This window comes from Micromys minutus (genome assembly GCF_963924665.1).
Source record: "Micromys minutus genome assembly, chromosome: 10".
Taxonomy (NCBI): Eukaryota; Metazoa; Chordata; class Mammalia; order Rodentia; family Muridae; genus Micromys; species Micromys minutus.
This window is the reverse complement of record NC_137979.1, coordinates 61,462,919-61,486,467: the sequence shown is the minus strand read 5'-3', so window position 1 is coordinate 61,486,467 and position 23,549 is coordinate 61,462,919. Positions and strand designations below refer to the sequence as shown.

The 23,549-nt window shown below is 49.8% G+C and overlaps 2 protein-coding genes across 2 annotated transcripts; both read left to right on the top strand.

The window, feature by feature from the left end:
* Positions 1-6,123, top strand: MRPL38 (mitochondrial ribosomal protein L38). Its single transcript, XM_080922323.1, has 9 exons — positions 1-132; positions 219-398; positions 2,966-3,100; positions 3,174-3,382; positions 3,785-3,857; positions 3,981-4,026; positions 5,195-5,353; positions 5,517-5,653; positions 5,825-6,123. Exons 1-9 carry the CDS (start codon positions 66-68, stop codon positions 5,959-5,961), a joined length of 1,143 nt encoding a protein of 380 aa, XP_080778449.1. The 5' UTR covers positions 1-65; the 3' UTR covers positions 5,962-6,123.
* A 1,234-nt stretch (positions 6,124-7,357) lies between these two features.
* TRIM65 (tripartite motif containing 65) lies at positions 7,358-13,091 on the top strand. The gene is made up of 6 exons (XM_080922289.1): positions 7,358-7,796; positions 10,104-10,199; positions 10,466-10,699; positions 10,784-10,961; positions 11,074-11,139; positions 11,601-13,091. Exons 1-6 carry the CDS (start codon positions 7,386-7,388, stop codon positions 12,173-12,175), a joined length of 1,560 nt encoding a protein of 519 aa, XP_080778415.1. The 5' UTR covers positions 7,358-7,385; the 3' UTR covers positions 12,176-13,091.
* Positions 13,092-23,549: the final 10,458 nt, after the last annotated feature.

The following is a 23,549-nucleotide window of genomic DNA, read 5'->3' as shown; positions in this document are numbered from 1 at the left end:
CGCAGGCTTCTCTCTAGCCACCTCTGTCTGGGTCCTACCGGCGTCTTTGGCGACCTGGGGACAAGATGGCGGCGCCCTGTTTGCGTGCCGCGTTTTTTGGAATTGGGAGATGCCGGGGCATCAGCACCTCGGGTGAGTGTGGGGTTGTGGAGCTCTTGGGCGTCTCTAGCCCCAGTCACACCCCTAAGCCTGCGTGACTCCCCGATCTGTGCCCGCAGCTTCCCTCAGCCGCCGGACACCCCCGCTCGGGCCCATGCCCAACGAGGACATTGACGTGAGCAACCTGGAGCGGCTGGAGAAGTATCGGAGCTTCGAGCGGTACCGCCGCCGGGCGGAGCAGGAGGCGCGCGCCCCGCACTGGTGGCGGACCTACCGGGAGCATTTCCTGAAGGAGACAGGTGCCGGAGCAACGGGCTCGAAGCTTGGCGAGCTGGGGACCCGCTAGCGTATTCTCGTCAGCTTGTTCACTGTGTGTCCCCGGGACGAGGAGGAGCTGCTTGTCCCCCAGCCGTACAGTCCTGAATTGGCCAAAATCTGAATTTAAACAAACGTCCAAGTGATAATATGCATAGTTTAATCTGTCTGTAAAACAGATTCAGCCAAGTGGTGGAGGCCCATGCCCTTAATCCCAACACGTAAGAGGCAGAGGCGGGTGGAGCTCTTGATTTAGAGGCTAGCCTGATCTACAGCATGAGCTCCAAGACAGTCAGAACTACTAAGAAAAACTCTGTCTTGGGGATGGAGGTGGTAGTATGGAGTATAAGATGCATTTTTAAAAATTTTTGTTGCTTGAGATAGGGTCTTATTAATTAGCCCAGAGTGGCCTTGAACTCTATGTTACGGAAAATGACTTATTTTGCCTCCCAGCTACTGGGATTGCAGCTGTGAACCACCAAGGCCTGGCCAGAGACTATAGTCTCACTATGTAGACCGGGCTGGCCTTGACCCAGCTGCCTCTGCCTCCCAAGTTCTGGAATTAAAAGCATTTGCCACCAACTTGGAGTCCGATTTCCTTAAATCTGCCTGAAACTATTACTAACTCTTCCCAAGATTTAACCTCAGTCGGATTTCTACTCACCTTTGATCATTCAGTTCTTAGAAACAAGACATAAAACCTTAAAAGCACTAGAGCAGGGCAGACATCTACTCTCTATGCGATTATGTCTACGTCCCTGCCAATAACCCCCAGATAGGATGTGCCATGTTTCTCCTTGGTCGCTCTTAACTCCAGCTGGACAGCCCCTCATGGCCAGTTTCACCATCCCTTACCCCATGGCATCTTCTCTGTCTACCTTCTCTCTCTCCCTCCCTGTTAGTCTCCACCTCAGACCCACCCCCCCCCCCCCCAGCCCAGGAGCCAAAATCCCACCTCTCTCTCGCCTGCCCAGCTGCAGGCATCTTTATTCACCAATCAGGGATAACTTGGGGATCAAGGTTACATAGCATCACTTGTGTCTAGGGTCTACATGAGAGTCTTCTCTCTAGGGGCAGTCGGGGCCAACATTTAGCATTTACACACACGGCAACGGATCAAACCTCCATACCCAGCTACCTTTGGATCATTTTAAAGGTGATTCCGACAACCAGTTAGGAAGTCCATCTGCCTCAGTTTCCCATGCCGTGACCCAGTCTGGGGCCCAGCAGCCACGGTTTTTAACCTTATATCTGGTTTGCTTAATAGCTGAGCCCTGTTCAGGTCTGGGAAGCAGACTGCACAAGGTTATTATTAATTAGCCCAGAGTGGCCTTGAACTCTATGTCACCCTGGAGTGTCAGGATGACGGAACTAGAGACCGGCTGCTCAACAAAGATATTTGATTTGCGGCCAGGGGGTTGGACCAGGTCTGCCTGTACCCACCCCACCCTTAGAGCATGAGGACCTGAGTTCGGCTCTTCCATACCCACACAGAAGCCAGGTGTAGTGTCTGCTTCTAACCGAGTTCCATCTCAACACTGGAGTGTACGAACGCTGCTCAGGTAGATGGAAGGGAGGTGTTCGGCTACAAATGCAGCCCAAAATCTCCAGTCAGGCTGAGGTGCAGGAGACAAGGCTTCCCAAACCCCTGGGTGTCTGTCTGGTTGCCACTAGACATGTTATGGAGCTGTGAACAAGGGGCCAAGGGGGTGGTGCAGAGGTGAATCTCCTGCTTATCTGAGGGGTGAGTGTCTGGGGACACAGAGGGACCCTTTGTGGGAAACTTAGGTGGTACAGCTTTGTTTGACAAAGCTTTCCCTCAGGGAGGTTCTTAATGAGAGAGACAGTTCTTGCTTGTCCATACTGTTTGTTGATGGTGAAAATGGATGCAGTCAACTTAGAGTGGACCAGAAATTAAATACCTTTTGCAGGAAGGAATGTCTGGGAAGGTTCATTGGCTAAACCCTTGGGCCCAGCCCATCTAGATACCTCATTAGCACGGAGAACTCTGTGTCCTGTGCTATGTAACTCCTCATGGAGTGTTGTCACATACTCCAGGAACCAGATGGGGAGCAGATGAAACGCTCTCTGGTCTCATATATCACAGCTCCGAGGTTTCTGAATTGGTTCAGTCTTCCCAGTTTCTGTCTGGTGACACAGTTCCACTTGCATCCCACAAGGGGTAGCCTAACACACAGATTTTTGGAGCTCATTGGCCAGCTGGTCTAACAAATCATTAAATTCCAGCTTCAGTGAGAGACCCTGTCGGGGGGGGGGGGGGGGCAACACACCTTTAAACCTAGCACTCAGGATGCAGAGGCAGGCAGATCTCTGAGTTCAAGTCCAGCCTGGCCTACAGAGTGAGTTCCAGGACAGCCAGGGATGGAGGGTGGAGGCAGTGTGGAATGAAGGGCATTAGAGCAAAACACTTCACGTCAGTCTCTTGGTTCCACACAGGACATAGACAGCCACAGCCACACACACATTTAAGGACTCAGATTTAAAGAGAAAGATTTGACCCTGCTTATCCCAACATGTCTTACTTCTCTAGATCCCAAAAACAAAATTGACATTGGGCTGCCTCCGCCCAGAGTCAGTCGGACCCAAAAGCTACTGGAGCGGAAGCACTTTCTCCGGGAGCTTCGTGCCAACGTGGAAGAAGAGCGGGCAGCCCGCCTCCGCACAGGTGAGCCTCCCAGAGGAGGGGTGCCCAGTGCACCCTCTCCACACCGGATCCAAATGATGCTGTTCCTCCCCAGCTAGCTTCCCACTGGAGGCAGTGCGGGCTGAGTGGGAGAGGACGTGTGGTCCCTACCACAAGCAGCGTCTGGCTGAGTACTATGGCCTCTACCGAGACCTGTTCCACGGTGCCACCTTTGTGCCTTGGGTCCCCCTACACGTGACTTATGCCGTGGGAGAAGAGGACCTGATCCCGGTGTATCATGGCAATGAAGTCACTCCAACTGAGGTACTGCTCCGTGCCCTGCTCCCTGCTCCCTGCTTTGTACATACATGAGTACAGCGGTTGCGGGATCGTCACAGGGTCTACGTTTGAAGTTTTGTTACTGTCTGTGACTTCCTAGAAATCAGAGAAATGAAAGTTTTAGAAACAAGACAGAGAACCATCAGTGTCTGTTCTGTGACTGGCCACTGTCGAGGCCTCCCCAACCGTGTCTCTTAGAGTTCAGCTCTCAGGACAGCAGTTCAGCAGGCTTTATGGACATCTCTTTCCTGTCGGTTGTAAGGGGCTGTCAGGGGTCCTGGTTTGGGGATGCACACTCCTTTCTCTAGGCCCCCTGCAAGCTCCATCCCTCTACATAGAAACTGTACCCTGGTGAGGCTGAGCACTCCCTTCATCTCTCCCTGTTAGGCTTCCCGGGCTCCAGAGGTGACCTATGAGGCAGATAAGGATTCCTTGTGGACACTGCTTTTCATCAACTTGGGTAGGTGCACGGGGTCACCTGCCCCCCAGCCTCCCAATCTCCCTGTCGTGAGCCAAGAACTCGGGGATCTGGGCAGGGTGGCATCTGGCTCCTTTGAAAGGTTGTCTCTGTGTTTCTGTGCAGACGGCCACCTGCTGGAGCCAGATGCCGAGTATGTTCATTGGCTGCTGTAAGTATCCGGGTGGGAAGCCAGCTAGGGGTTTCCAGCCGGTCCTGGAAATGTCAGACCCTGGGGTTTACTTATGTATTTAACACAAGTACAGGAGAAAATGGCAGAAGACAGGTGTGGTGTTGCATGCCTTTAATCCTAACACCCTAGAGTCTTAGGCCAGCAGATCTCATCCTCATAAGCCTCTTCATTGAGCTGAGCTATTTTCTGTCCTGTGAAACTGTCGTGATGTTGTCCCATGCTTTACCTGCCTGTGGGTGGGGAGTGTCTGTGTGTGCGCACGCATGGCTGTGACAGTCAGTGGAGAAAGGACCAGGAGCAGCTCGTGGTAGCACCAGTATCTCCAGACACTGGACCCGTGGATGTTGCTGCTCTGAGCAGTCCTTGTTGGCTTCAGCTCTGAGCACAGGCTAGGGGGCAGAGGTCACACAGGTGCCCTGTGCTTTGTAAGCCCCCTGTAATTGAATCTAGTAACTGGGAAGCTGGATTCTGCCTCCCCCTCCCCCCTCAACTACATCAGCCATCATTGAGCAGGGCTCTCTGGGGTAGTGGCAGGTCGGAGGGTACAGTGGCTACTGCAACATCAGGTCCTACAGCATGGAGAGAAAAGCAGCCCAAGGGAAGGGACAGACATCTGCTTCCCTCGATTATCTTGCACGGGGTGGGGGGGGGATGTTATGCCTTTATTTAATCCCAGCACTTGGGAGTTAGAGACAGGCAGACTGTTCTCTGAGTTCTAGGTCAGCCTGGTCTTCAGGGTAAGTTCCAGGACACCCAAGGCTACACAGAGAAATCCTGTCTCAAAAAACAAATATTTCATGTGTACAAGTCTTTTACATGTGCAACACATATGTGCCTGTGGCTTTGGGTTCCCTGGGAACTGCAGGTGGTTATGAACCTCTGTGCTGATGCTAGAAATGGAACCTGGGTCCCCTGAAAGAGTAGTCTTAGCCACAGAGCCATTTCCAGCCCCTCTCTGGTTTCTGAACCACATCTGCCCCCTAATCTGTTTACAGCATGTCCCTGAGGTCCTGGAGGTCGGCCTATGTTTATTGCATGCAAGAGTGTTCAGGGTCTGTCTGGCCCGGGGAGTGACTACCTCGGGGGTGTAACATTGGGGTTCCCCTGCCACTTCATTGGCAACTAATGGGTATTTTCCTCCTACCAGAACCAACATCCCAAGCAACAGGGTGGCTGAAGGACAGGTGACCTGTCCCTACCTTCCCCCGTTCCCTGCTCGAGGCTCTGGCTTTCACCGCTTCGCCTTCTTGCTCTTCAAGCAGGACAAGCCAGTGAACTTCTCTGAGGACACCCGTCCCTCACCCTGGTAAGCTGCACCTCAAGCCAGCTCTCTGGGGTGGTGGCTGCTCCTTCCTCCTTGGTATGGGTCATGTGATTGGCAGCAGTCCTGCATGCTGAGTGGACTCCAGGGGCTTCCCAGGGTTGCCGCCCTGCTCCCTCCCACTCAGATGCTGCCCATCTCCTCATAGCTACCAGCTGGCCCAGAGGACATTCCGCACTTTTGATTTCTACAAGAAACACCAGGAAGCCATGACTCCAGCTGGTCTGGCCTTCTTCCAGTGCCGCTGGGATGACTCGGTCACCCACACTTTCCACCAGCTTCTAGGTAAGGGCTTGGTGGTCAGGCAGGCCTGAGGGCAGAGACCTTTCCTGCCATGCCAGGAGGTGGCCTTTGAAAGCCAAGGCGGGAAATCCCTGGCAGAACTCCAGGCTCAACAGGCAATGAAGGAGGCCCAGGTCAGCAGGAGGCCACCCTGTTCCTTTACTCTTCTTGCAGACATGCGGGAACCTGTGTTTGAATTTGTACGGCCACCCCCTTACCACCCCAAACAGAAGCGCTTCCCCCACAAGCAGCCCCTACGCTATCTGGACCGATACAGGGACAGTCATGAGCCCACCTATGGAATCTACTGAGAGGCATTCATTTCAGAGGGCGAACTGGCAAAGCTGGAAGGTCACATCTCGGAGAGCCATCGGAAGCCAACTGAGACAGTCCTTACAGCTCCTTCCAGTAGACCCAGGGGCTTGTTGTGAAAGTGCTTTGATTGTATGTGAATAAAATCCTTTTTTCCTGAAGTGCTATGGGTAAGAAGAGGGTGCCCTGCAGCCCAGTAGCTGGGGATATAGATGAAAAATGAACCTTTGCCCAGCCTGTAATCTTTCTGAGATAGCCTGGGGTATCAAAACCTCCTTGAGACATTCCTGTCCCCTAGCAACAGTTTATTTGTGACCTTAGCGTAATTTTAGCTCCAGCCAAGGCCTGGAGTTCCCACTGGGAAGCTAGATGTCTTCCCTGTGCCAAAGGAAAGGCCTTCTAGAAACAAGTCAGTTCTGCCTAACAAGTCAGTTAGAAAAGACGTGAGCTCTGATTCCCACTGCCTGAGGAGACCCTGGGACCCCCATCTCTGCTCAAGCTGTAGAGGAGATGATAGTCTTAGGGTTTCACTGCTGTGAGCAGACACCATGACCAAGGCAGCTCTTATAAGGACAACATTTAATTGGGGCTGGCTTACAGGCTCAGAGGTTCAGTCCATCACCATCCTGGTGGAGCATGGCAGTGTCCAGGCAGGCATGGTGCAGGAGCTGAGAGTTCTACATCTTCATCTGAGGGCAGCTAGGACCAGGGTCTTAAATCCTACACCCACAGAAACACACCTCCAACAAAGCCACAACCTCTAAGTAGTGCCTACAAACCATCACATCACACTATGAAATGGGAAACAAAGCAAAAGCTGGCCTGGTGACTTACAAGGGCCTTTGAAGAGGGGGTGTTTTATTCAGGTAGCTGGAGCCAGAGTCTACAGGCCACTAGGAGCTGCCTAGTGAGACCTTATCAAATAAAGGATAAGAGGTGTGTTTAAAAGGTTAGATGGGTTTTAGTAACAGGAAGTTTCCATGTCACTATTTTAAAAGAAGCATAATTACACATTTCCCAGAGAGGAGAGATACACCCCAATGCCTAAATCCTGTTACAGCAAAAAGAAGGGGGAAAAAAACCAAAAACCCACGGCCCTGCTTAGGTACTTCTACCAAGTATTACCAAGCTCCATGCGAGACAACCCTCACTCTGTCCAGGAAAACACGCCAGAGACATTAACGGCTCTGGGCCTGGTGGGGTTCTAGGCTTCTAAGGCCAGAGCTGAGATAAGGGTCTAGAGAAGGAACAGGGGTGGACCGGAGGGAGCCGCGCCCCAGCTCCCAGTGCGTCAGAAGGCGGGCAAGGGTGACTTGGATCCCTGCCAAGGAACACCAGAGCGCCACGCTCCCGGTGTCCTACGCACTCGCGTCGGTGGCCTCGGTCCCTTTAAGAGGCCTGCGCACCGGGCCTCGCTTTCACTATGGCCGCGCAGCTGCTGGAGGAGGACCTGGTGACTTGCTCCATCTGCCTGAGTCTCTACTGCGACCCGGTGACGCTGCTCTGCGGACACAGCTTCTGCATGAACTGTATCCAGAATTCGTGGCGCTGCGGCGAAAAGATCTGCCCTGAGTGTCGCCAGCCCTTCCCCGACGGCACCAAATTGTGCCGCAACGTGACGCTGAGCACCTTGTTGCAGGAGCTGCAGAAGCGGCCGGCCGCCACCCCGAGTCGGGAGTCCGGCACAGGCCACAGCGCTCGCTGCCCGCGCCACGGGAGGCCGCTCGAGTTCTTCTGTCAGACGGAGGGCCTCTGCGTGTGCAGCGCGTGCATGGTGCACGACTGTAGCCACCACGAGCGGGCGCTGCTGGACGTGGAGCGCCGCGTGCGCGAGGTGCGGGAAGGGCCTCTCGGAGGCCCGGCCGGGACTGTTTGTGGCCAGGGCCAGGGGCTGCTGTAGGAGGCTGTGGGTTCCCATATGAACCCCGAGGGCATGTGCACGCAGCTCTCTCCAGGTCCTCTGAATAAAGTAGAGCCAGGGTGTTAGGCCAGGGCTGGCAGCCGCATCCTCCAGGGAGGCCCGCATTCAGTAAGCGAAACTGACGATCTACTCAAGGGTCAGATAGTGTCTCAGCAAAACGTGACTGTCTCATTCTAAAGAGACAGCAGGGCCAGCCCGCTTAAGAGGAATGGGAGATGCTCTTTAGGTGACTCCTCAGGGGTGAGGAAGTGCCAGCCAGAAAAAGAGGAAGCAAGGACAAGCTCCAAGGAGCAGAGATGATGGGCCGGAGACAGGCTCTTGAGGTCTCCAAACAGGTTTTCCAGGCCATCGGGGACCAGACGATGATGGGTAGCATGGTGACCCTCTAGGGATGTGCAGAGCTTTCGCAAGCTTGGAACAGGGTGATGATGTCATCAGACTTCCACTTTCTAGAGGCTGAGCCCCAGCTGGGGTGTGGAGGGGGGTAAAGAGAAGAGGGGTAAGTCACAGCTGCAAAGCAAAAGAAAGGAGAAGTGAGTGGGAACTCGGTGCCCAGTGGAGCCGAGTAAGAAGTAGACACGGCTAGGGACAAGGGTTTCAGCGGGAGACTGGGCAACCGCGTGCTGAGGGTGGGTAGGGAGCGGCTGGTCTGGGGTATGCAGTGTGTGGATGCAGTGGGGCATCTACTGAGAGCTGGGAGGAGATGTAGGCAGTAAGAAGAAAGCCGGAAGTCGCTGTAGTTCCCTAGAAGGAATGGAAATTTGTTGGTCAGGGAGGTCCTGCCCGAGATTACATCCTGACAGCTACAGAGGTGGTGGTCAGGGCACAGGCCGTTACAGGAGGGAGAGTTCTCCAGGCGTTCCATGCTGCTGGGAGGTTTAGTTAAAGGCAAAAGTGACTGTGGAGTTGTGCACCATGGTGGTGGCCTGTGCCCTTGCCCATGGTCATCACAGCCAGGATGTGAGGCTGAGATTAGGAGACAGAGGAGACAAGCAAGCGGACCGGACCGTAGGCCATAGACAAGGAGCCGAGAAGTGACGGAGAAGCCTGAAGGTCCAGGAAGGAGGGAGTGCTAGTGGGGAACCAGCACAGGCCTGCTGGAACCAGTGAGGGATGGAAAGTGGGAATAAGGATAGATGCTTGGGGCGTTTTGGAGCTGGTGACAGGGCCAGGGTGAGACACTGCTGCCCTTGAGTGTAGGAGAGACCAAGCTGGCTACGAAAGTTAGCGTTGGAAGTCAGAATCCCACAGCACGGGGGACACCTCAGCCCGGGGCTCATGCTCTAGGGGACAGAGAGAGGATGTGCGGCACAGGAGGCCCAAGGGCCAGTGATGCTGGCACACAGTGGCAGACAACAAGAGACCCTGTCTCAAGGTAGAAGGCATGGACTGAGACACCTGAGGTTGCCCTCTGACCTTCACACGTGCACGCTGGCATTTGTGCATATACCCACACTCACATAAACACAAATATTAAAAAAAAAAAAAAGTTAGCTGGTGTGGTGGTGCATGCCTTTAATTCCATCACACTAGAAGGCAGGAGTAGGCGGATCTCTAAGTTCAAGATCAGGCTGGTCTATGTGGAAAGTTCCAGGCCAGACAGGGCTACAAAATGGGACACTGTCCTAAAGCAACAATGAGAAGGGGACCTCAACTCAAAATGGTGTTGGAAGGAGTAAAAACAGGTAGTGAAACTCTTAGCCAGGTTAAGCATCGGCTTTGAGCACATTAGGTTACCTCAGCTCCTATAACAACACATGTTGGTCTCCAGGGGAAAATGAACTCAACCAAATGATAATAATAACAGCTTCCCTTTGGGCTCTTAGGAGCTGAACTGATCACTGGTCAGACAGCTCTGGCCAGTCTCCCTTTCTACCCCAAGCTCTATAAGCCAGCGGTACCTCTCTCCTTTGTTGCCTGGGGAAGGCATGAGGTTTGGACCAGAGAAGGTGGGAGCCCTGACTAGGAGTGCAAGAGGCAGGAATGGGACCGGAAGTGGGGTCTTCAACCCAAGACCTCCACATTCCTCATATAGTATCCTGTTCCGAGTAGAGAAAGGTCCCTAGCCAGGCCTTCCTGGGACTCTGACCTGGTTCTGGGATTTTACTAGGCAGTTACCATCAGGGCCATGAGGAGAGTGTCCAGCATCCAGTGGGGGTGACTAGAAGGTTATAACCAATCCTAACCTTTTGTTGCTTGCCCTCTGGACGGGTGCCACAGGACCAGCTGAGAGCTAGGGTAGTGGTTACCCGGCAACAGGTCGCCCAGGCAGAGACCCAGCTTCAGGAGCTGCAGCAGCAAAGCAGTCGGATTGAGGTACTTCACCATGTGCTCATATCCAGCCTCACCATCTGGTCCCTGGACTGCAGGCCACAGATGTGAGCTGCCTGGCAAATGCCTCCCAGGGGCAGGGAGTGGGAAGCTGACCAAGAAGCCAGGCCCCAGTGGGGAAGAGGTTCCGAGGGCTCTAACTAACTCCCCATGTTCCCAGCCTTCAAGCCAAGTGGGTGATTTGAGGGCCTGGCTTGCCTCGTCACAGTGCGGAGACTGGCCACCCTGAGGTTCTTCCTGTACCCATGCAGAGTTCAGCCTGCACCCTGGCCTCGGTGGTCTCCAGGAGATTCAGTAGCCTGCTACAGGTGCTGGAGAGGCAGCAGGCCTCAACACTGAGAGATATAGAGGTAGCCAAGAAGCAGGCGCTGGACCAAGTTCTGAGTGAGAAACAGCGGCTGACTGACCACCTAAAGGCCCTGTCTCAGTATGACCACAGTGTCCAGGATCTCCTGAGGCAGATGGATGATTGCATCTTCTTCCAGGTACCAGGTATCAGGGCAGCAGGGGGCTAGGGCCTTGCTTCCACGCCGTGCACACCACTCACTGCCTCTGTCCCCGGAGCTCAGGAATTACAGCAGCTCTCTGAGCCCATAGAGTCCCTCGGGCCACTGACCTCTCCACAGTGGGATGAAGAGCAGCAGCGGAACAATGTGAACCAGCTGCTTAGCCCACTATGTAAGCTCCTCCTCGAAGAGACAAACCTCCCCAAGGCGGCCGCCAAAGCCGCTGATGCTGGCCCTATGGGTAAGACTGGTTTCTCCTTGCCCTCTGGGCCCGCCCCAAACCCCACTACTTGATAGAAGCATCCATCGAGTCAGGGATAATTCTTATTCCTTAACTCTTTTTTGTTCTTAAGAGGCCTTGGGTCCCCTGGCGCCAGTTCCCAGCACAGTGTGTCCACTGAGGAAGAAGCTCTGGCAGAGTAAGGAGATGCAATGTCGGTGTGTGTGCACGTTGTGTACACATGAGAGTGTATGAATGCATGTGTGTGTTTGTGTATGTATGAGGGGTTCTCTGTCCATGCTCTTCCCCGGTCCCGTCCCCACCTCTGCACACCTGCTGCGGGATGTGAACCTGGTCTAGATCTCCCCTGGGGCAGATGCACCCAGAATGGTGTTTAAAGGCACATTCTGGGGTCCGTCTCATTTCTTCCACTTAATAGTGTGAGAGCTTAACTCTCTGAACCTCAGTTTCCCATCTTGTCACATGGGGCAGGTAGAGGAATTCCAGCTCTGAGGAATTCACCAGCAAGATGGTGCTTGCTGTTCAGCCCACTATGCTGGTAGACATTTGAACCGTCCTTAGATGAAGCCACAGTAACCCTATGCTCTAGGGGGGAAAAAGACACTTTGCCCACCTCTGTTCATCATCTCTCTCCAATAGATTATCGAAATCTGACCTTTGACCCAGAGACTGCCAACCAGTATCTGCACTTGTCTCACAAGGACCAGCAGGTGACACACCATTTCCAGGCCCAGGGCCCGGCCAGGTCAGGCAGCTTTGAGCTGTGGCAGGTGCAGTGCACGCAGAGTTTTCAGACTGGACAACATTACTGGGAGGTACTTGCCTCTGATCACTCCGTCACTCTGGGCGTCACCTACCCAGAGCTGTCACGCCGAAAGCAGGGGACCCAGACGGATAACATCGGCCGTGGACCCCACTCCTGGGGTCTCTGCATCCAGGAGGACAGTGTCCAGGTCTGGCACAAAGGCAAATCTCAGCGCCTGAGTGGGGTACCAGGACGACTCCTGGGCATCGATTTGGACTTGATCTCTGGGTGCCTCACCTTCTATAGCCTGGAGCCACACACGCAGCTACTGTACACTTTCTACGAAGTTTTCAGCCAGCCCCTCTTCCCTGTCTTTTGGCTCCTTGAGGGGAGGACCCTTACTCTTTGCCATCAGCCTGAGGCCAAGCTCCCTCCAAGGCCCCAGAAAGAGGCCACAGAACCCAGCTGAGGAAGGCCCAGACAGGTGCCACCAGGCCTGTGTACCCAAAAGTGGCTCAGCCTCTGGCTTGGATACCAAAGGTCAATCTTCTAAAAGGAACAGCTGCTGGCCTCTCTGTTGACTCAGAGGACAGAGATGGGAGAGGAGCCCTAAATCAAAGTTTACTTTTTACTCACTTTGAAGGGGCCAGGGGCCAGAAAGAAATGAAATAGGAAGTCCCAGCCCTAAGCAAGAACCAAGTTCTTGGCACTGCGTGGACATCTACCTTAGTTACTGTTCTATTGCTGTGAAGAGACACCACGACTAAGGCAACTTTTATAGAAGAAAGCAGTTAACTCAGGGCTTGCTTACAGTTTTAGAATTTTAGTCCATGATCATCATGGCCGGAGGCAGACAGGCATGGTGTTAAAACAATAGCTAGGAGCTTTACATCCAGATCACCAGACACACATACAGGGGGTAGGGTGGGAGGCTTTTGTAACCTTAATATACACCCCAAGTTACACACTTTCCCCAACAAGGTCACACCTCCTAATCCCTCTCAAACAGTTCCACCAAGTGGAGACTAAGCACAGGCTGTAGACAGCCAGTGTGGTGATAGGCAGATGTGAGCTGCTTACCTTTGCTAGGCCCAAATGTGCTTCCATAAGAGTCCTGGATGTTTTTTTTATTTTTTTGCTCACATTTCTAGAAAGTAGAATTTTTTTCTTTATGCTGGATATAGAGCCCAGAGTGTTTTGAGTGCTAGCATTCAAAGTTCTGACCTCTCTCGCTGGTGACCTCTACAGCCTGGTATAATTTGTTTACTTGAGATGCGGCCATGTTGGGATGTTGTCAGTAGTTACAAGGATGCCCACTTTTGTAACATCTTATTCTTTTCCTTCATAATTTCTTAAGCATTTGTTTTGTAGCTCATGGGTCAACATCTCACAATAAAAGACTTTAGGAATTCTTTTGTTTACTTAGTGTGGGACTCCAGGTGGGGTGGCTTGTGTGCGCCATGGGGTTCATATGGAGGTCAGAGGAAGACTTGCAGGAGTCAGACCTCTTCTTCTACCATGTGGGTTCTGAGGTGGAGCCCAGACTGTCATGCTGACAGCAAGCATATTTACCTGCAGAGTTATCCCATTATCTCAACAATAGCAAGTTTGGGGCTTAGAACTATGTAGACCTGGCTAACCACCTCATAAAGATCTGCCTGCCTCCGCCTCCTGTGTGCAGGGACTAAAGTCATGAGCCATCATCAGTGGCCTCTTAAGAGTTTTTAAAGGGTTATATGTGCAATCATATATCCCCTAGGGAAGATGTAAATGTTTTATACAAATGTTTAAGCATTTCTTTCTTTAAATTTTTTTATGTATATATGTATTTTGTCCGCATGTCATGTGTGCACATGCATGAATGCGTGCAATGCCACATAGAGAGACCTGTTTTAAAAACCCAAAACAAAAGAGATTGCTGCTATGCTGGATGTGTGTGCCTATACACTCAGCTACTAAGAAGGTTAAAGCAGGCATTGCCTGGACCATGATTTCCAGGCTGGACCACACAGTGAGACCCTATCTTCTATCCTACTGGACCCATACCTAATAAATATGGCAGCCTGAGTCTTAGGCATCACAGAGATCAGGAGGATATCATAGGTATGGCTCCAACACTGGGTACACACTTACAAATTGTTATCTTTTTTTTGGGTGGCATATCTCACTGTATGGCTCTGATTGATCTGGCACTTGATTTGTACACCAGGCTAGCCCTGAACTCATGGAGACACATCTGCCCCTGCTCCCAAATTCAGGGATTAAAGGTGTGCACCAGAACACTTGCTGTTGCCTATCCCAAGTGGGAACATCTGGTTTCTTTGGAAAGTCAGTTATGTTCAATGATGCCTTGCTGGGGTATGTTGCAGTAACCTCTCCAACCCAAATAAGCCCATGCAAAGAAAATGCAACGCAATCATATAAGTACAAGCTGCACGCCTAGAGTGGGCAGATCCACCACTACACTACTCTATTCCCCTCATAGCTTATGGTTTCTCCAAGCCATGTGCTTCAGCTTCATCTTCCTCCCACCTCCTCCTCCGTCTGCCCCTTTCTCCCTCCTCCCTCCCCAAAACTCTTCGGCTCCACCTTCCCTTCCCCTGCCCTATTACCAGCTCTAGCCTTTATTTTACAAGTTAAAAATGGGGAGAAAGTTCCAATGAAGTCACCTGAGTATGTGATTTACTCCTCACCCTAGGCAGCCCCTCATGGGGAAGTGTAATTAGCATCAAATACAAACAGCATCAGGGCAACCCACAGAGGTAGACAGGTGAAAAGATGTCTTGCTAAAGCAGACATATGAAAGAATGTTTCCCTGCAGCAGACACAGATGAAAGGATGCTTTGCCTTAGCAAACATGTGAAAGGACACATGATGTTCATATGACCCCACAGACAGCGGGAGCTCCAGCACTCGTTCGCTTTGCTCCGCCTGGCTATTCTTCCCTAACAGCACGCATGTATTGATTTGCCTTACGCTGTGCTGTTGAGCTTTGCTTGTGATGACATCATAGAGAGAAACTTGCCAAAGAACTCAGGAGGTTCCTACGGCTTCTTGCCACTTTGGGCGGTTGGTGAGCCTTGTGGTTTCCTCTGGGTTGAACTTCCCTTGCTGGTTCGTGTGTGGTGTCTGCTGAGAGGACTGGACTGCAGCTGCTGATTTGAGTGTGATGTTGCGGTGTTTGCTACTGGACTGAACTCCTAATTTCCTGACAAAGAAGATTGAACTCACCTTCAAAGAACTATTTCTAAACAGGTCTACTTCACCCGTGTCCTAATAATTCTGATGTGTGGTAGGCTAGAGGGAAGGTTGGATACTTATTAAAATAGGTTAAAAAATTTATGTCTACCCACATTCCATTTTGGGGGACAGTCTTACATAGCCCAGGTTAACCTCGAACTTGCTAGTTAGCCATGGATGACCTTGAACTACTGTTTCTTATGCCTGCACTTGCTATTGTCTGGAATTACAGGTGAACACTACCATGACCAACTCTTTCTATATAAATGAAATATGCTACATAGAACTGAGTGACTTCGGAGAGCTCACTGCCTTCTTTAGATGAACACTGCTTTCATTGTCCTCTAGTGTCCAAAGGATTTGCAGTCATCATTATTTAATAAATCTCACTTGGGACTGGAGAGATGGCTCAGTGATTAAGAGGACTGGCTGCTCTTCCAGAGGACCCTGGTTCAATTCCCAGCAAGCACATGGTGGGTCACAACTGCCTACAACTCTAGACCCAGAGAATCAGACACATGCTTCTGAATTCCATGGACACCAACCACACATGTGGTGCCCAGACATACATGCAGGCAAAATATTCATACATACAAAATAATCTTTCTTAGGATTTTACTGCTGAGAACAGTCACCATGACCAAGGCAAGTCTTATAAAGGAAGACATTTAATTGAGATGGCTTACAGGTTCAGAGGTTCAGTCTATTATCATAAAAGTGGAAACATGGCAGTGTCCAGGCAGGCATGGGGCAGGAAGAGCTGAGAGTTCTACATCTTCATCTGAAGGCTGCTAATGGAAGATTGACTTCCAGGCAGCTAGGATGAGGGTCTTAAGCCCATGCCTACAACCTACTCCTACAAGGCCTACACCTTATAATAGGGACACTCCCTGGGCCAAACATATACAAACTATGACATAAACCTAAACAATTTAAAAACAAGGTTCTGGGCTGTAGAACAAATGTGTAAGTCGAGGAAAATTAGGAGTCTGACCATCAACTGTCTTTCAATTAGATGGCTCTGAATAGCTTGAACTGTCTTTAATTAGAATGTGTGTGTGTGCGTGTGTGTGTGTGTCTGTGTGTGTGTGTGTGTATGTGTGTATAACTTATTTATTTTACACTGTAGCTGTCTTCAGACCCACCAGAAGAGGGCATCAGATTCCAGTACAAATGGTTGTGAGCCACCATGTGGGTGCTGGGAATTGAACTCAGGACCTCTGGAAGAGCAGTCAGTGCTCTTAACCACTGAGCCATCTCTCCAGCCCCAGTGGCTAGCTAGTATGTTGCTTCTATATTTTTGCAGTTAGCAAAGTCTGAATTTTTATGCCCTATATTTCTTCCTTATATGTTCTATAAGTTCTTTTTTTTAAAGATTTATTTATTATGTACACAGTGTCCTGCCTGCATGTATGCCTGCACACCAGAAGGGGGCACCAAACCTTATTACAGATGGTTGTAAGCCACCATGTGGTTGCTGGGAATTTAACGCAGGACCTCTGGATGAGTAGCCAGTCCTCTTAACCACTGAGCCATCTTTCCAGCCCTGTTCTTTTTTTTTTTTTTCTTTTTTTCTTTTTTTTTGACCACTCACAACAACCTCATTCTTTTTGTTTTTTAAAGATTTATTTATTTTATTTATATGAATACACTGTAGCTGTCAGACACACCAGAAGAGGACACTGGATTCCATATGGCTGTGAGCCACCATGTGGTTGCTGGGAATTGAACTCAGGACCTCTGGAAGAGCAGCCAATGCTCTTAACCACTGAGCCATCTCTCCAGCCCCCCCCCCTTTTTTGACCCCATCCCTGTTCTATAAGTTCTTAATGTCATCTTTTTAAAAACCCATCTCCTATGTTCTTAAGATATAGTTCTCTCCCTCCCTCTCTCTCTCTCTCTCTTTCTCAAGAACAGTTAAGTAAGCAAGAATCTTTAACCTTAGTGAGTTCCTCCTGCCTAGTCAAGGCAGCTGCAGAGGTGGTCAGGGACCACCAGAGGAACATGTTCCCACAGTGCACTGCAAAAAGGCTTAATTTTCTTGTGGAAACTTTAGAAAAGTTATTAAAGACTCACCCAAGGGGCTTTTGTTCCAGGAAACTCTGATTACAGGCTGACAAAGCCAACTAAGAATTACCATAAGAATAAGCATATTGAGGGCCAGAGAGATGGCTCAGCAGTTAAGAGCACTGACTGCTCTTCCAGAGGTCCCAAGTTCAATTCCCAGCACCACGTGGTGGCTCTTAACTGTCTGTAACTCCTATTCCAGGGGATCTGATACCCTCACACTTGGTATACATGCAGGCAAAACACCAATGCACATGAAATAAAAATAAATTATATATATATATATATATATATATATATATATATATATATATATATATATATATATATATATAACTGTCTCAAAAACAAAGAAAAACAGGTCATTTTCTCATACAGTGTATCCTAATTACAGTTTCCCTTAGTTTTCTTTTAAATATTTATTTATCTATATATATGAATGCTCTGTCTGCATGTATACCTGCAAGATAGAAGAACGCATCAGATCCCAGTATAGGTGGTTGTGAGCCACCATGTGGTTACTGGGAATAGAACTCAGGACTCTGGAAGAACAGCCAGTGCTCTTGACCGCTGAGCCATCCCTCCTGCCCCCTTTCTTATACAGCCTTTAACCACTTGCTCAGGGAATGGTGCCTCCCACAGTGGACAAGTACAACCCCCTATAGATATACCCACAGCCAACCTGATCAAAGTAATTTCTCAATTGAGGCTTTCCTTCCCAGGCTGTGTCAACTTGACAGTCAGTTTAATTAATGTCATGAATTATGAGTCATGTAATGGTATATCAGTATCTACATATGTGATATTAAGATCTAACACATAAAAACTACTTCTACACATGGACATCAAGAGCACAAGCTAATGGTACCAACAACAAATACTACTAAAGGAAAGGATTCTCAACAATGGCATTAAACAAAAGCTTAACTTACAAAAGCCTCCTTTACAGACACATCAAAGCTCCGGAACTTTATCTCTTTTCCTTTGGGTTCTACAGGTGAGAACTTTGGTCCTCACGTGGTTGTACCACAATACTTGAACCACTGAGCTATCTCTCTAGCACTTAAAACTTAAAAGGAGAAAAAGAGAGAGGGGGAAAGGAGAGAAAAGGGAGAAAGGAAGGAGGGAAGAAAGGAAGAAAAGAAAAGTTCCCTTATTTTTTTTGTATGGGTGTGTTTGGCTACTTGTAAGTCGGTGCACAATATGTGTGCAATGCCCAAGGAAGCCAGAAGAGGAACAGCTAATCTTCAGGGACTGGGGTTACCAGATGGTTGTGAACTACCATATGAATGTGGGGGATAAAATCTGGGGACCTATGGAAGAGCAGCCATTGCTCTTAACTGCTGAACCATCTCTCCAGACCCAAGAATTTTAGATATGTTTAGCAATGTCTACCCTGAGCCAGCAAGATACTTCACTGGGTAAGAGTTCTTGCCATGAAAGGCCGATGATCCTGAGTTCAATCTTTGGACTCTGTGTCGGAAACACATGAAACATGTGTGCGCACACACAAACATGGAAAATTTTTTAAATTAAATAATACCAATATTGACAAATCACATCTCCAGGCTTGCCTTCTGGGGGAGCGAAGAGAACAGAGTGCCAGTGTATGAGAACACCAGGGTCACTTGGACACTTCTCTAAGGTCCATCCTCAGCCTACAAACACCTTCCTCCTCTTCAGAACCAGGCAAACCTACCATCTGTGCAAGCCCCAGCCGCCTGGCCACCAAACCACAGAGAAGGGCGGTGCCGCTCAGCCTCCCAGCCACGCCTGGAGCTTGGCAAGCCACAGTCATGATCAGGAGCTCCTGTGGAGGCCAACGTATGGAACTCATTATCTGCTTGCCTGCCAAGCAGGGTCCACCCAGGCCGTCTCCCACACAGTTCCTTCTGTCCAGAAGGCCTCTCCCACCCCTGTCCCTATCCGGCTGAGTCCCGGCAGTTTGTGACCCTGCAGCTCAGATGTCACATCACCAGCCCCACTGTTCTCGCCCAGGTCTCCACAGGAGTCACTGGGCTTCTGTTTTGGCTTTTGCTCCCTACCTAGGAATTATGAATTGAATCACCAACAGCCAGTGGCTCCCAACCACCTATATATATGTAATTCCAGGCCCTGGGGACCAGATGCCCTCTTCTGGCCTCTCCAAGCACGCACAGCATATACTTACCTAGAAACATACACATAAATAAAAACTAATAATAGAGGCTAGAGAGATATTGACCATTTGACAGCACTTCCTGCTCATCTATAATATCAGTTCTTCTTCCAGGAACCAGGGCAGACAGCTAAGAACCACCTTTTACTCCAGCTCCGGGGAGATCCAACATGCAGGTGCCTGCAAGCACCAGTCCTCACAGGCACAGATATGCACATATTCAAAATGGAGGAGGAGGAGGAGAAGGAGGAGAGGAGGAAGAGGAGGAGGCGGCTGTAGAGACAGCTCAGTGATTAAGAGCACTGGCTGCTCTTCAAGAGAATCTGGGTTCATTGAATTCCCAGCACCCACATGGTGACTCACAACTACCTGTAACCCCAGCTTCAGGCCCCCCCCCCCCCGAGGTACCAGGCATGCTCTCGATGCCCAGACATGCAGGCAAGCAAAACATCATACACACAAAATACAAATAAAGTTAAAAAAAAAAAAAAAAAAAAAAAAAAACTTTAGGGGCTGGAGAGATGGCTCAGTGGTTAGACCACTGACTGCTCTTCCAGAGGTCCTGAGTTCAGTTCCCAGCAACCACATGGGTGGCTCACAAGCATCTGTAAGGGATCTGATGCCCTCTACTGGTGGTTCTGAGGACAGCAACCAACAATGTACTCATATACACAAAATAAATAAAATCTTTAAAAAGATATCTGTTGTTGCTGTTATAAAGAAATTACAAAGGCTTTTAATTAAGACAATAATAATTCCAGCATAATGTCATCTGTCTGCAGATCTGGCCCTCCCCAAAGAGCTCAGCCTCCCAACCTCCCCAAACACAGAGCTGTAGTCTGTGAAGCATCCTACTGCGTTCTGTTCCTGTTGCCCTAACTCTTGCAGGCATGGTCTGTGCAACTCATGGCTTACTTCCTGGGGGACTGGCACCCAGCTCTGTGCAGAACATGGATCTAGACAGGCTTTGAAGGGTAAAGTCTTGTTTACACAGGGAAGTGAAGCTGAGGGGACAGTCACCTGCCTTCTCCTGAGATTGGTGGTGGTGGAAGGATAGCTTCCTGTACCAAGGAGAGGGAAAAATGAATAGAGACTTAGCCCTCCGTCGCCACTAGGCAGTGGCTGAGGACAATTTTGACTATAACGAATAGGTGGGTCCACTGTCATCCACTAGGTAGAAGCCAGGGATGTGGCTCACCATCCTATCTTGCCCAAAACAGCTCCAGAGAAATAATCTACTGAATATATATCTTTATCTATCTATCTATCTATCTATCTATCTATCTATTTATTTATTTATTTAGGGTATGAGTACACTGTAGCTATCTTCAGACATACCAGAGAAGGTCATCGAATCCCATTACAGATGGTTGTGAGCCACCATGTGGGTGCTGGAAATTGAACTCAGGACCTCTTGAAGAGCACTCAGTGTTGTTAACTGCTGAGTCATTTCTCCAGCCCCTGTTCTTTTGTTTTTGTTGTTTTTTTTTAATGAAATGTATATATTTTTCTCTTTATCTGAAGCCCTGTTTCCCTACATAGTCAAAACTGGCATTGAACTGGACCACCTATCCTAGCCCCTCCGGTGCTGGCATCACAGACATGTACTGCCACACTTTAACTTTATGCTTTTCTGAGACAGCCTATCATGTAGCCCAGGGTAGTCAGAAAGTCTCTATGTAGCTGAGGTTAGCCTCAAACTCCTGATCCATTTGCCTCTAGCTGACAAGTGCTATAAATTGTTGACCATGCCAGCTCTGGACTGCATGCTTCATTACTTTGTTTCTTTATGTTTGGCTATATGCTTGTGCACACACGTGTGTGCGTGAGGAGGTCAGAGCCAAGGTCAGATGCTTTTCTCCATCGCTCTCCACCTGAGGTTAGGTATGGGGTGTGAGTTTGGCTGCATATGTCTATTCACGTACATATAGTATCTGCAGAGCCAGAAAGGGGTACCAGATCCCTTGGAACTGCAGTTACGGACAGTTGTGAGTTATGTGGGTGCTAGGAGTTGAACTCCAGATTCTCTGGAGTACCAGTGTTGAGAATTAGCAACCATCCATCCATCCCCTCCACCTTATTTTTTGAGACAGGGTCTCTCACTGAATCTGCATCTCATCGGTTGGCTAGACCGAATAGCTAGCAAACTCCCAGGATCCTCTTGTCCCCGTCTCCCAACTCTGAAAAGGTGTGTACTATAGTGCCTGTCTGTTCTTTGGGAATTCAGACTCTCAGGTGATGTCTCCGCCATATTTCTGTAAACAGCAACCTGGAGTTTATTTTAGCTAACATCCATGTTCAATCATCCAGAGAAGTGGGGGCAGGGATGGATGCTGAGGCCATGGAGTGCTGCTTATTGCCTGGTTCTCCATGGTTGTCCAGCCTGTTTTCTCATAGCACCCCAAGACTACCTTCCCAGGGATGACGCCACCACAGTGGGCGGGAATCTCCCACATCAATCACTAATTAAGAAGAATGTACTGCCCGCTGCAGCAGGGCATGGTGATGCACGCTTTAACTCCTGCACTCACGAGGCAGAGGCAGGGGGATGTCTGTGAGCCTGAGGCCAGCATGTAGCCTACAGAGTGAGTTCCAGGACAGCCGGGGCTACACAGAGAAACTCTGTTGGGGGGAGGGGAGGAGGAAGGGAGGGAAAGGAAGAAGATAATGCACAGCAGGCTTTGCCTACAGGCCAGTCTGATGGAGGAGGCATTTTCTCAGTTGAGGTTTCCTCTTCCCAAATGACTCTAGCTTGTGTCACGTTGACATAACCCAGCCAGCACTGGGTGTAACTCAGTGGTAAAGTGCTTGCCTAACACACACAAAGAACTGGCTTCAATCTCCAGCAGGACCAAAAAAAAAGAAAAAAAGAAAAAAAGAAAAGAAAAGAAAAGAAAAAAAAAAAGCCAGCAGGGCAAACTGGGACATGTGTGTGTGTGTGTGTGTGTGTGTGTGTGTGTGTCTGTGTGTCTGTGTGTCTGTGTCTGTGTGTGTGTGTGTGTGTGTGTGTGTGTGTGAAGGGGCCCCGTTCTGTACTGCTTCTGTTTTGTTTATGTTTCCCCTTTGGTTTCTAACTTAAGTACTTACTAAAAATTTCCAACCTGGTCTCAGAAACTGAAGGAAAAAAATTTCATCTCTAAGCACAAGCAGCTGGGGAAACAGAGGTACGGATACAGGTCTGGCTAGAGGAGTGGACACGGAGTTGGGGTGGTGGCTGCAGCATGCCACTGAGATGTGCAAGGCGTGGAGCCCCAGAATAGAGAGAGATGGGAACCTAGGAGACATGAATGGCCACCTCTGGTGCCGCTGCCTTGAGGGGTGGCTCTACACTTTCCCTCAGGAGCACACCATCATGTGCCTCCCATGATGCCCAGGTCCTAACCCTCAAGCCCGGGGCTGGAACATTATTTGGAAATAGGGTCTTGGCCATTGTAATCAAGTTAGAACGAGAACATCCCGGAGTAGGGTGGGCCCTAACTTATTTTCTTGTGTCTATAAATAAAGCAGGATTTATATGGCTTATTTCTTTTTTAAAATGTCCTATTAGTAGAGTTTTTAGTCACAAGTACACATGTGTATGTCTGTATATGTGCATGTGCCTGGGGTTAGAGGCATCCCCTGGAGCTGGCATTATGGGAAGTTATGAGCTGCCTGGTGAGAGTGCGGGGAATTGAACTCAGGTCCTCTGCAGAAACAACACATGTTCTTAACCACTGAGGCAGCTCTTCAGTCCCTATTCATTTCTTTAAGAGGACATTTTAGGCGGGTGACATGGCTCATCAGTTGAAGGTGCTTGCTGAATTCCAGTCCTTGAACCCTCACGCTAAACAAAGGAAAGGGTTAGCACCAGTTGAGAGCACTGGCTGCTCTGCTCTTCCAGAGGCCTGGGCTTTGATTCCCAGCCCCCACATGGGTGCTCAACACTGTTGGTAACTCGGGGATCCAGTGCGTTCTTCTGTGCTGTGCACGTGGGGGAAACGCCCATACACATAGAGATTTTTGTTTGTTTTTGTTTGGTTTTTCCAGAACAGGGTTTCTCTGTGTAGCCCTGGCTGTTCTGAAACGAGCTCTGTAGACCAGGCTGGCCTCGAATTTAAAGAAAGCCACCTTCTTCCAAGTGCTGGGATTAAAGGCGTGCACCAGCCCTGCTCTCAGCATTTGGAGATCACCCAGTGGGAAGAACTACCTCCATGGCTTTACTATGTTAAATAAACTTGTTTTTACTTCTCTTGTGTGCACGAGTCTTTGCCTGCTTGTATTTATGTGCACCGCACTGGCCTCAGAGGCCAGAAGGGGGTGTTGAATTCCCTGAAACTGCAATTACAGATGGTGGTAAGCACAGTGGTGTGGGTGCCATGAACTGAGCCTGAGTCCTCAG